The 12,001-nt window shown below is 43.6% G+C and overlaps 1 protein-coding gene across 1 annotated transcript in view; it reads right to left on the bottom strand.

Moving 5' to 3' along the window:
- LOC141121612 (uncharacterized) overlaps positions 1–12,001 on the bottom strand; it is a 95,718-nt gene that overhangs the window by 38,890 nt on the left and 44,827 nt on the right. Inside the window, exon 8 of the mRNA XM_073611264.1 lies at positions 9,157–10,471. Within this exon, the coding sequence (XP_073467365.1) occupies positions 9,157–10,471 (1,315 nt within the window). The remainder of the gene's footprint in view (positions 1–9,156; positions 10,472–12,001) is intronic.

The following is a 12,001-nucleotide window of genomic DNA, read 5'->3' as shown; positions in this document are numbered from 1 at the left end:
TAATATCTGGTAAGTAAATTTCTTTTGGGGGATTGTCATTCAAGCAACGTAGTGATGGTTAATCGTCTGGAGTAATTAATTATAATTATGATTTACCCTGAACATTTCTCTTTTGGAGCGGATTTTCCTTAATCTTTTTCACATTTTGGCTGCCTATTTTGTCAAAAGTGGACTGTGTATCAAGTTTGAAAGACTTTTAGAATATATAAGCGCTATTAGTGTTTAAATATTTATTTTGGACACAATTTTGTTACATTGTTTTTTTTTTTTATTATAGTAGCAGCTTGGATGATATTGTATCTTCACCGTGAGCGCTGAGGGAGAGAAATCTATAGTTGTTTGATTATTTCTCAGTTTTTGTCAGGAAATGTATATCTGTCTGCAGAAAACAGGGGAGATATTGGAACTCTAATTCATGGTAACTAGTGATGAGCCAAACTGTCCTGGGTTTGGTTTGATGATGAACCCCTTTGAAATCAATGGTAACTGAATCTGTCAGGTTACAAATGCTCATTTTATGGGCTTTTTGATAATTCTATACGACTACGCCAAGTGTATGGGTGGTAGAGTTGCCACCTCATCCCTTTAAACCCGAACACATATTAATTACACAGGTTCTGTGGCTGATTAAGGTGGTAATTAAACTCACTTGGTGCCTTATCTGCATTAAATTAGCCTCAGAACCTGTGTAATTCATTTGTGTTCGGGTTTAAAGGGATGAGGTGGCAACTCTAATGGGTGGGGTCGTATGCACCCTTGTGCGTGGGGGTACCTTTTCTGCAGAGCGTGCTCATCAATGCCCATGACCAGGCAGAGACTGTGGTTATGTGAAGAATCAAACATTAAGGCAGTTCCCTGACTTGGAGATTTTCCCTGCGTGCAGCAATTAAAGTGCAGAGTTTCTTTGAAAAATGACTTGTCCAATGTCACTACACACTGCAACATGCATGTTTGCATTAGGAGGGACGTACAGTGCCTGCGCCCACTCCACCAGTCCCACCGAGCACATAGCACAGACCTCATTCATACTCTCACTTAACACTTCCCTCCTTGCATGACCAGGCCATAAATCTCCATAACGCGGGTTCAGATCTGGTTGCTGTTGGATACCAACCGCTAGTAAGGGAACCAAAACACCTACCCCCTCATTACCGGAGGACCTGTCACCTTATCAGGTACCACGCTTAATGACTGGTTGCTTGTAGCTTGTTCCTTCACTTGGTTACCCAACTACATTCCTCTTCTTGTCTTGCCAAGTTAACCTTCTGCAGTAGTGTTACTTCATACCCCTCTAGTGCTTTACAGACCCAGGTTCTTTGGAATACACCAGAACCAGCATGGACCCCTTTGAATTACTTTCAGAGCAGGCTCATAAAGTTTAACATAACTTTTCTGAACATGATGCGGCATACAGTTCAATATGAACAACGTGCTTTCCCTAATCCGGACTAGAATAATGTAGTAGCCCAGGAATGCCTCCAAAAGTTGAGAGTCCATAATGGCATTGTCCATGGCTTGGTTCCTCCTCCACAGTTCCTTCAGCAGACTGCAACACTCAAACCCAACGGTACCCACATTCCTACTCCCACTTCGGATCTTGGACCTTAGCTGTCCTCCTTTTTATAGCATAGATGGGCCAGCTAGGACCAAAAGCTTGGGAACTGAGCTAAAACAATTGACCCTTTCCACAGCCTAGGCCGGCCGCTGACTTACTACACTAAACACAGTTTCAACCTGACTACAGGCTAATAGGCAAGGGGGTGTCAAAAAAATAGAATGGGGGGGAGGGGGGAAGTTGGCAGTTCCTTGGGGAATTCAATGTACCCAGGAGCAGTGAATGTTATAGCACATTTACAAACACACGCGGGACCGAACCTGTGGTATGGAGACCCCATATACAGTACCTAGCCACATGGTACAGGAGAGTAAAGGAGTTATGTGAGAGCATGCAAGAGGTCCAAGCAGACCCATTCTGTCATTTGTTCAGACTCCAAAGATCTTTTAAATACATATCAGACTCCTAATAGTATGTTATGCATTGTAGGGAAACTGGAGGAAGCTGTGTGTGTGTTTTTTTTTTTAATGAAGCAGCAATCATTTATTTGCTGGTGTTCCGTCAGATATGGCGACCCGTCAGAATTGGTAATGGAAGTGACATTCCGCTGCCGCCATCTTGCTACACCCCGCACTCCTCACAGTAATGCCGCGTACACACGAGCGGACTTTCCGGCAGACTTGGTCTGGCGGACCGGAACCGGCAATTTTAAATGGTGTCAAACTGAGTAGAGACACCCAAAATGCACACTAGAATCTTTTAAACTGAAATTAATTTTAACCACTTCCAGCCCGTAGGCCGTCATATGACGTCCTGGACTTTGAGTGGAGATATCTGAATGATGGGTGCATCTACAGGCATCATTCAGATATAGTTTTTTTCAGCAGACAATTCCCTGCAAAGTAAAAGCCATCATAGCAGCTGTTTCACTTGATTGTTTTTACAGGTGGCCGGAGGGGACGTCCCCCCTCCTGCCGCCCTCCGGACTTCTCACAGCTCACCCGTGCGATCGTCGAGCTGGAGAATGAAACTGCTGGTGGTGGAAGTTCACCATAAAGCTGACCGCAGACCAGATGGTTCCCGGCCAACTCTATGACCCTTGGAGGCCAGAAGTGACGTCATGACATCACTTCTGGCGCCAGCACATGTGAACATTACCATTTTTTTGCTGGAAAGCCAGAGATCATTTTTTTTTTAAAAAATCTTGTGCTTTCCAACCTAGAGGAGATATGTGGGGTCTTACATACCCCAGATCTCTCCATAAAGAGAACCTGTCATGCCCTATTCCTATCACAAGGGATGTTTACATTCTTTGTTATAGGGATAAAAGGGATAAAAAATAGAATTTTAAGAGAAAGTGTAGAAAAACAAAAAATAAACAAAAAAAATTTCAAATCGCCCCCCTGCCCCCCGCATGCAGGAGCGAAGGCATACGTAGGTCGCACACGCATATGTAAATGGCGTTCAAACCACACACGTGTGGTATTACCGCAAATGTTAGAGTAGAATAATTCTAGCCCAAGACCTGCTCTGTAGCTCCAAACTGGTAACCTATAAAAGTTTTTAAAGCGTTGCCTATGGAGATTTCTAAGTACTGAAGTTTGGCGCCATTACACGAGTGTGCGCAATTTAAGTTCAATCTTATTTTATTGAATGAAACATACAAGGAAATGTATTCCACATAAACATCATTAATAATAATAGTAGGTGATGACAATAAATCCAGTGTATTCGAAGGATACATAATGTAGTATCGTACCAAGTTCGTTATGTGTGCAGATAACAAGGAAAAAACATTATTTTAAACAACATGTTGCGACATAACAAGGATAACTAAAGAGCCCTCACCACATATGGGAGAGGATTACATGTAAACTTCATGAGTTACTACAATCAAACTTATTCCAGAAACCTGTTATGTTGTAGAGGATTTGCTTGTGAGGGTCGTATTTTGCATCTGGATTCTGAGGAGTACATTTATGCGAAGAGGAGAAGGATTAGGGGGAAAGTAGGGAAGCAGAAAGGTTAGGAACAGGAGTCGCTCCAGCATGGACATGGGGTGGTACTGTCTAGGTTGCCCTCTGCCCAGGAGATGAAGTCCGATGAGTAGCGAAACATGGACCACGAAGTCCAAGTAAGAGAAGTGTGCGCAATTTTAAAGCGTGACGTTAGGTATCAATTTACTCAGCGCAACATCAACTTTCACAATAACCAAAAACTTGCTCTAACTTAAGTTTTTTGGGTTTTTAGAATGAAAAATTCCTGCACAAATACTGTGTAACGTAGAAAATTGCAATGACCGGCAAGGTCTCTGCTAAATATATATATATATATATATATATATATATATAATGTTCGGGGGTTCAGAGTAATTTTCTGGCAAAGAAATTATGATTTTTACATGGAGGAGAGGAATGCCAGAATTGGCCCTGTATGGAAGTGTACACTATAAGGGGAAGGGGAATAAGCCCAATAGAGGTGAGCTTATGTAAGAGGTTACTATTAGCAACAGAGTAGTCTAAGGATTTAAAGCTTAATAAAAACAACTTTATATTCGACAATATTAAACAGTAAAAATCACATGATATTGTAAAGTGCAATGATCATTACGGCAACAATGTAACAATAATACAGCGGACAGAGACTTGACATACAGGACAAACAATTATATAGGAAGTAAACGTCCGAGATGAAGCTATGCCACTAGCCACAGCGAAACGCGTTGACGTCACAACGCTGCTCAGTCCGCGGACGTCACGGGCACGGTGAAGAGTGCTAGGCGCTGAAGCAGGCGCCGGGAGCCGACGATTAGCTGATGATTAGCGCGTGCAACTAGGGTACCTAACACCGCTAACAGCACCAGGACTCCAGCTTCTACCTACTGCTGCAACCAAGCTACTTTGCACGGGCCGTCCTCTTCCAAGGTTCACCGCAGCATACCATTGGAACGATAAGGGACCCATCGCCTCACAGGTCCAGTGGATTACATGATGCAGCTCTTGGCTGATGCGGTAACTTATTGATACACGTGTATATACTAGCCCACATGCTTGAAGCCTGTCAGTAACTCTTCACTATTAAGCTAATGCAGCGGTGTTACCGTTATCAAGTACCAAGCTACTAAATACATACCAGGATACCTTAGGAGAAGCTGATGACCATAACGACTGACCACTTATGATCCTCTTTATTTGAATATTCAATTGATGATTGAACTGGGAATTCCCACACTATTTATACGGAGTGATCCACTGGACTTCATATCCTTTCCCTGCTACGTAGCATCGCCATTCAGACCCATCCCTATTATTAGGTCCTGGTCATATTGTATTACCACCCAAGCAGATCATTTATCCAATGATACCCTGCTTTTCTACTAGCACACGCGCTTCTACTCTCTCCACCCCTTCATTGCTTTGGACCATAGCTGACCTCCCTTACCTCCATTAACTGGGAATCAACACTAACGGGTAATCCATTTTGATTACCACCATTTGGCTAATTGGCTGCCCCTAAGGTCGCTGAGGTACAAAGCAATACGACCGGACTGGGCCAGCTTTACTTCCTATATAATTGCTTGTCCTGTGTGTCAAGTCTCTGTCCGCGATATTATTGTTACATTGTTGCCGTAATGATCATTGCACTTTACAATATCATGTGATTTTTGCTGTTTAATATTGTCGAAAATAAAGTTGTTTTTATCGAGCTTTAAATCCTTAGACTACTCTGTTGCTAATAGTAACCTCTTTCATAAGCTCACCTCTATTGGGCTTATTCCCCTTCTCCTTATAGTGTACATCTGTTTATGGTTACAGCAACTGCACCCTAACGGGTTAAGGATCTAGTACGGGTCATAGCATTTCTTTGACCTAGTACAGGTGGTTACTCGTGCCTCCTACTCCCCCTTCCCCCAACCCCCCCCCCCCACCATTTTTTGTTACCTGTATGGAAGTGGTTAAGGTGGTACCTTGCATATATATTTAAAAAAAAAAAAAAAAGTTAGTTAAGGAAATCCATACCAGACCCTTAATCCTAGTATGCAGCCTGGCTGACCAGGAAAGAGAGAGACTAGTGTGTGCCCCCCCCCCCATCCTGAACTATTCAAGGCCACATCCCCTCAACCCTTGCCTTGTGTTTTTGGGGATCTGTGGGTGGAGGGCTTAATAATAAGGAAGCCCCCAGATATGCCTCCTTTCTACACTAATGAGTGTGGGGTACATAATACCTCTACTCAAAAAAAAAAAAAAAAAAAAAGGAAACCCAAACGTTTGTCAAGTCCTTTTAAACAAAATACAAATCCCCCCAAAAAAGTCCCTTGCTGTAAAACCATTCTCAGTTACGATGCCTGCTGCCGCACTCAAAGAAAAAAACTTGATGACCCAACGCACAGGACTGATGCCCATTCTACACAAAGACGAATGACAGCTCCCATATTCAGGCCTGATGATGTAACATTCTATTCACCACCCTTTTGCTTATGTGGCCGGGGATTCCCAGCCATTTAAGTGAATGGGCTGGGTGATGTCAGTGGTTGATAAGGACAGCTTCTGCTTCCTTAGCAAACATTGGCAGTTGGGAGCTGTCATCTTCATCCACACCTAACGCCTTAAACCTTCATCCCTACTAGTGACTGCATGACTAACATGGCTCTAAAACTCTACTCTATACATAGAGCTGTATATGATATGTTCTTCACCAATGTACTTTTTGCGCTAGGCTCCTGACCACTGCACTCTACACCCTAGATTGTATATGATAAATATATTTATGACCACTGCACTCCTTATCCGGGGCTGTATATGACATACGCCTGACCATTGCACTCTGTACCCTTGGCTGTATATCACGTACTCCTGACCACTGCACTCTATACTAGTCTGTACTCTGTATGCTGGGATGCACTGTATACCATATACTCCTGACCACTGCACTCTGTATGCTTGGATGTATTATGGTATACTCCTGACCACTGCACAAATGTTCTTGGGCTGTATATGATATACTCCTGACCATTACACTCTGTACCATTGGATGAATACAACATACTCCTGACTACTGCACTCTGTATGCTGGGATACAATGTATATGACATGCTCCTGACCACTGCACTCTGTACCCTGGGCTGTATATGATATTCTCCTGACCACTGCACTCTGTACCCTGGACTGTAAATGATATTCTCCTGACCACTGCACTCAGTACCCTGGGCTATATATGATATTCTCCTGACCATGATCATTACGACAACAATGTAACAATAATACAGCGGACAGAGACTTGACATACAGGACAAACAATTATATAGGAAGTAAACGTCCGAGATGAAGCTATGCCACTAGCCATGGCGAAACACGTTGACGTCACAACGCTGCTCAGTCCGCGGACGTCACGGGCACGGTGGAGAGTGCTAGGCGCTGAAGCAGATGCCGGGAGCCGACGATTAGCCGATGATTAGCACGTGCAACTAGGGTACCTAACACCACTAACAGCACCAGGACTCCAGCTTCTACCTACTGCTGCAACCAAGCTACTTTGCATGGGCCGTCCTCTTCCAAGGTTCACCGCAGCATACCATTGGAACGATAAGGGACCCATCGCCTCACAGGTCCAGTGGATTACATGATGCAGCTCTTGGCTGATGCGGTAACTTATTGATACACGTGTATATACTAGCCCACATGCTTGAAGCCTGTCAGTAACTCTTCACTATTAAGCTAATGCAGCGGTGTTACCGTTATCAAGTACCAAGCTACTAAATACATACCAGGATACCTTAGGGGAAGCTGATGACCATAACGACTGACCACTTATGATCCCCTTTATTTGAATATTCAATTGATGATTGAACTGGGAATTCCCACACTATTTATACGGAGTGATCCACTGGACTGCATATCCTTTCCCTGCTACGTAGCATCGCCATTCAGACCCATCCCTATTATTAGGTCCTGGTCATATTGTATTACCACCCAAGCAGCTAATTTATCCAATGATACCCTGCTTTTCTACTAGCACACGCGCTTCTACTCTCTCCACCCCTTCATTGCTTTGGACCATAGCTGACCACCCTTACCTCCATTTACTGGGAATCAACACTAACGGGTAATCCATTTTGATGACCACCATTTGGCTAATTGGCTGCCCCTAAGGTCGCTGAGGTACAAAGCAATACGCCCAGACTGGGCCAGCTTTACTTCCTATATAATTGCTTGTCCTGTGTTTCGAATGACAGCTCTCATACTGCACTCTGGACTGTATATATTATACTCCTGACCACTTCACTCTGTACCCTGGGCTGTATTTATTTTTCTGACCACTGCACTCCGTACCCTGGGCTGTATATGATATTTTCTTGACCACTGCACTCCGTACCCTGGGCTGTATATGATATTTTCCTGACCACTGCACTCCGTACCCTGGGCTGTATATAATATACTCCTGACCACTGCACTGTGTACCCTGGGCTGTATATAATATTCTCCTGACCACTGCACTCCGTACCCTGGGCTGTATATGATATACTCCTGACCACTGCACTCTGGATCATTATTGATGATTAGGGCTAAACTGCTGCCCTGTAAAGGCTTTTAAAGCGTCACCTATGAGCAATGTTTGAATATCGCAGATTTTTGTTATTGCACCGACACACACTTTTTTTTTTTTTCTTTATTCAATACATTTTTATTATAATTTTACTTATAACAAGATTGCAGTCATAAAATCAGGAAATAGTAAAAGGAAGAAATCCAATTGATCAGGAAAATGACTTGTCTGGAATGTGGAGGCGGAGTCATTATTAATTTGTGTACAATACAATACACAAAGTGTTACATTATTATAACAAAGTATTGTATAAAAGATCACACCATAGAAAATGGGGAAAAGAAGAAAATAAACTCGGATACTAAGGCCAGATTTTTGAAAGAGGAAAACCTTAACAATTACCACCGTTTTTTTCTCCATGGCCTCTGCTTTCAAAATATAATTGTCGGGGCTTTTAACTAACCGTGCATTTTAAAGTGTGTGCAAAATAAAAACAAAAAAAACCACTGGCTCTGAAAGGGTTAATGTCAGCCAACTGGTATCACTCTCCCCTGGTCACACTCAGCAGCCAAGCCCATCTGGAGGGACATCAGGGATGCCATGCAAACATAGCAGCCTACATTGACAAGTCAGGCAAATGCAAATGCTGGAGGGATTCCGGGGCTGCCATGTTTGCAATGACACCGGCAGTAGGGAATGCATGGGAGCCAGGTAAGTAAATGCTACATGATCAGATCTAGGGGGGTGCTGGAGTGGGCTGCACCCCCCCAGATTTCAATTTTGACCCCCAACCCCCACCACATACATAGACTACATTCAGATAGCTGATTATGGCCTGTGTGAATTGTAGCTGAATCTCCTCCTGCAGCTATCAGTGGGTAGGTGTGCCTGCCGGCCATGATCACTATAATGACAGTTCACTGGCAGCCACACCTATTCTTGGCTCTCCACAGATCCAGTGATTACCTGCAGTGATCGCTGCTGGACCCACTTTGTGCTGATGTACAGGAAAACAGGACTTCAGTGAGTAACAATTCCCTCACTCAGGACAGGAATACGGCTTCTCCCCCATGTGAGATCTCTGATGCCTGGAAAGATGGTACTTATTTGAAAAACATTTCCCGCACTCAGAACAGGAATATGGTTTTTCCCCCGGATGGCTTCTCCCCGTGTGAGATCTCTGATGTCTGGAAAGACGGTACTTATCTGAAAAACATTTCCTGCACTCAGGACAGGAATATGGCTTCTCACCTGTGTGAGATCTCTGATGCCTGGAAAGATTTCTCTTCTGTGAAAAACATTTCCCGCACTCAGGACATGAAAATGGCTTTACCCCCATGTGCAATCTCTGATGTATGGAAAGATTGGACTTGTGTGAAAAACATTTCTCGCACTCAGGACATGAAAATGGCTTTTCTCCTGTGTGCGATCTCTGATGTGTGTAAAGACTGGACTTGTGTGAAAAACATTTCCCACACTGAGGACAGGAATGTGGCTTCTCCCCCGTGTGAGATCTCTGATGTATGGAAAGACTGGACTTCCCTGAAAAACATTTCCCGCACTCAGGACAGGAATGCGGCTTTTCCCCTGTGTGAGATCTCTGATGCATGGAAAGACTGGGCTTATCTGAAAAATATTTCCCGCACTCCGGACAGGAATATGGCTTCTCTCCCGTGTGAATTCTCTGATGTTTGTACAGATTACACTTCACTGAGAAACCTTTCCCACACTCAGCACAAGAATATGGCTTCTCCCCCGTGTGCAATCTCTGATGTGTGTAAAGACTGGACTTCTGTGAAAAACATTTCCCGCACTCAGGACATACAAATGGCTTCTCTCCCGTATGAGATCTCTGATGAGTGAAAAGATGTGACTTCTTTGCAAAACATTTTCCACACTCAGCACAGGCATATAGCTTTTCACCCGTGTGCAATCTCTGATGTATGGAAAGACTGGACTTCTCTGAAAAACATTTCCCACACACAGGACATGAAAATGGCTTCTCTCCCGTGTGCGTTCTATGATGTTTGTAAAGGTGTGACTTGTTTGCAAAACATTTACCACACTTAGCACAGGCATACGGCTTTTCCCTCATGTGCAATCTCTGATGTGTGTAAAGAGCGTACTTCTGTGAAAAACATTTCCCGCACTCAGGACAGCAATATGGCTTTTCCCCTGTGTGAGATCTCTGATGATTGTAAAGAGTGTACTTCTGTGAAAATAATTTACCACACTCAGGACAGGAATACACCTTCTCACTTGTGTGCAATCTCTCATGTTTGCGATAAGTGGATTTGCTTGAAAAACATTTCCCGCACTCAGTACAGGAGTAAGGTTTTTCTCCTGTGTGAAGCCTTTGATGTGTGACAAGAGCTGATTTTAATGCAAAACCTTTCCTGCACTCGGAACAGGAATACGGCTTCTTTAATGTGTGAAGTCTTTGATGAATTTTAAGATTGGACTTTTGTGAAAAACATTTTCTGCACTCAGTACAGGAAAATGGCTTCTCCCCTGTGTGAGATCTCATATGCTCATTGAGAATGGATTTCAATTGGAAACCCTTCCCGCACTCAGTACAGGAAAACCTCTTCTCTGTTGGAAGGACGGCACCGTCCCTCACAGTCTGAGGTTCCTCAGGATAAGAGGAATACGATGGTCCATCTACACTGTGTGGTGCCGGATGGACATTTGAGGTAGCCGGGTTTTCTCCTGGACTATACTGTGTGATGTCCTCATCTTCTACTTTACAGTCTGGAGACAAAGTGAGACAATCTTCTGAGGTTTTCCTCATTTCCCGTCCATCTACTAAAATAGAAATAAAAAGATTATTACTAGACATGAGCAGATTGGTTCCCCTAAACCAGGACTCCGCCCACATCAGGCAGCTTTGTCTCTGAGGATCTTACAATTCCACCCTCAGGCTGGGTTCTCATACTGTATGTCCACATCCAATTCCCATGATCACACAGGTCCAGGGCAGCCATGGTGCAGATTGCAAAAAAGTCCTGTGCATTTTTGGGTCTGGTTCAGGTGCAAATTCAGGCAAAAATTTGGACCTGAATCACACCTGAACTGGTGAACAGAAATGCACCGGACCCCAGGCACGAAACCGCGATCGCACATATGTGAACCCCGCCTCACGGTAACTAGTAAATAGGTCCTCTGAATCTTCTACCAGATCATTTCTTTATTCATGGACCTTAGTCAGAGAGTGAGGAAACAACGAGAACTGTCTTTTATAGGAATGACAGTGATGAGGGGATTATAGGACGAGTGTCCCCACCCCCTCTATCTCTCATTGCCATCTTCCCAACACAAGAAGTCCTGCACTTCCTTATTTAGTCCATGATTTAGTCATGAATAACAGTGGGGCTGAGCTCCACCAGAGGTCAGAGAGTGAGGATGGGGGGAGAACAACCAAGATGAAGACTGGACTGATCCTGAAGACCACCATCATTGGGTTATTGACTCCTCCCTCATTATCACTTTCTGTTTAAGGTTCCAAAGTCTGAGGATGTTATTACATTATTATCAACATGTAAAAGTCTGTGCTCCAATCAAATCATCAGATATAAAATGTACAGCTGGCAGGAAATGGGTGTAACAAAAGAGAATACATATTATGTGTATATATAGTAGAGGGAAGAGAGCAGAAGTCAAGAGTATGTAATGTACAACGTATTGTAGAAGATACAACAGGACTATTAAGTATAAGAATGATGTAATGTACAACATAGAGTATATAGTGCAGGAGTCAGGAGCATGTAATGTACAATATAAATTATATAGTGTAAGGGTCAGGACTCATAATATTGGTAATCAGTGGAAGCTTAAATGTTTGGTTGGCACAAGTTGTAGAGGTCCCACGCCGCTGCCTCCCATCTCCTGAGACTGCACTCAGTG

The sequence above is a fragment of the Aquarana catesbeiana genome, unplaced genomic scaffold (assembly GCF_042186555.1).
Source record: "Aquarana catesbeiana isolate 2022-GZ unplaced genomic scaffold, ASM4218655v1 unanchor226, whole genome shotgun sequence".
In the NCBI taxonomy this organism is placed as follows: Eukaryota; Metazoa; Chordata; class Amphibia; order Anura; family Ranidae; genus Aquarana; species Aquarana catesbeiana.
The sequence above is the reverse complement of the archived record's forward strand: the minus strand, read 5'-3'. Positions and strand labels throughout refer to the sequence as shown.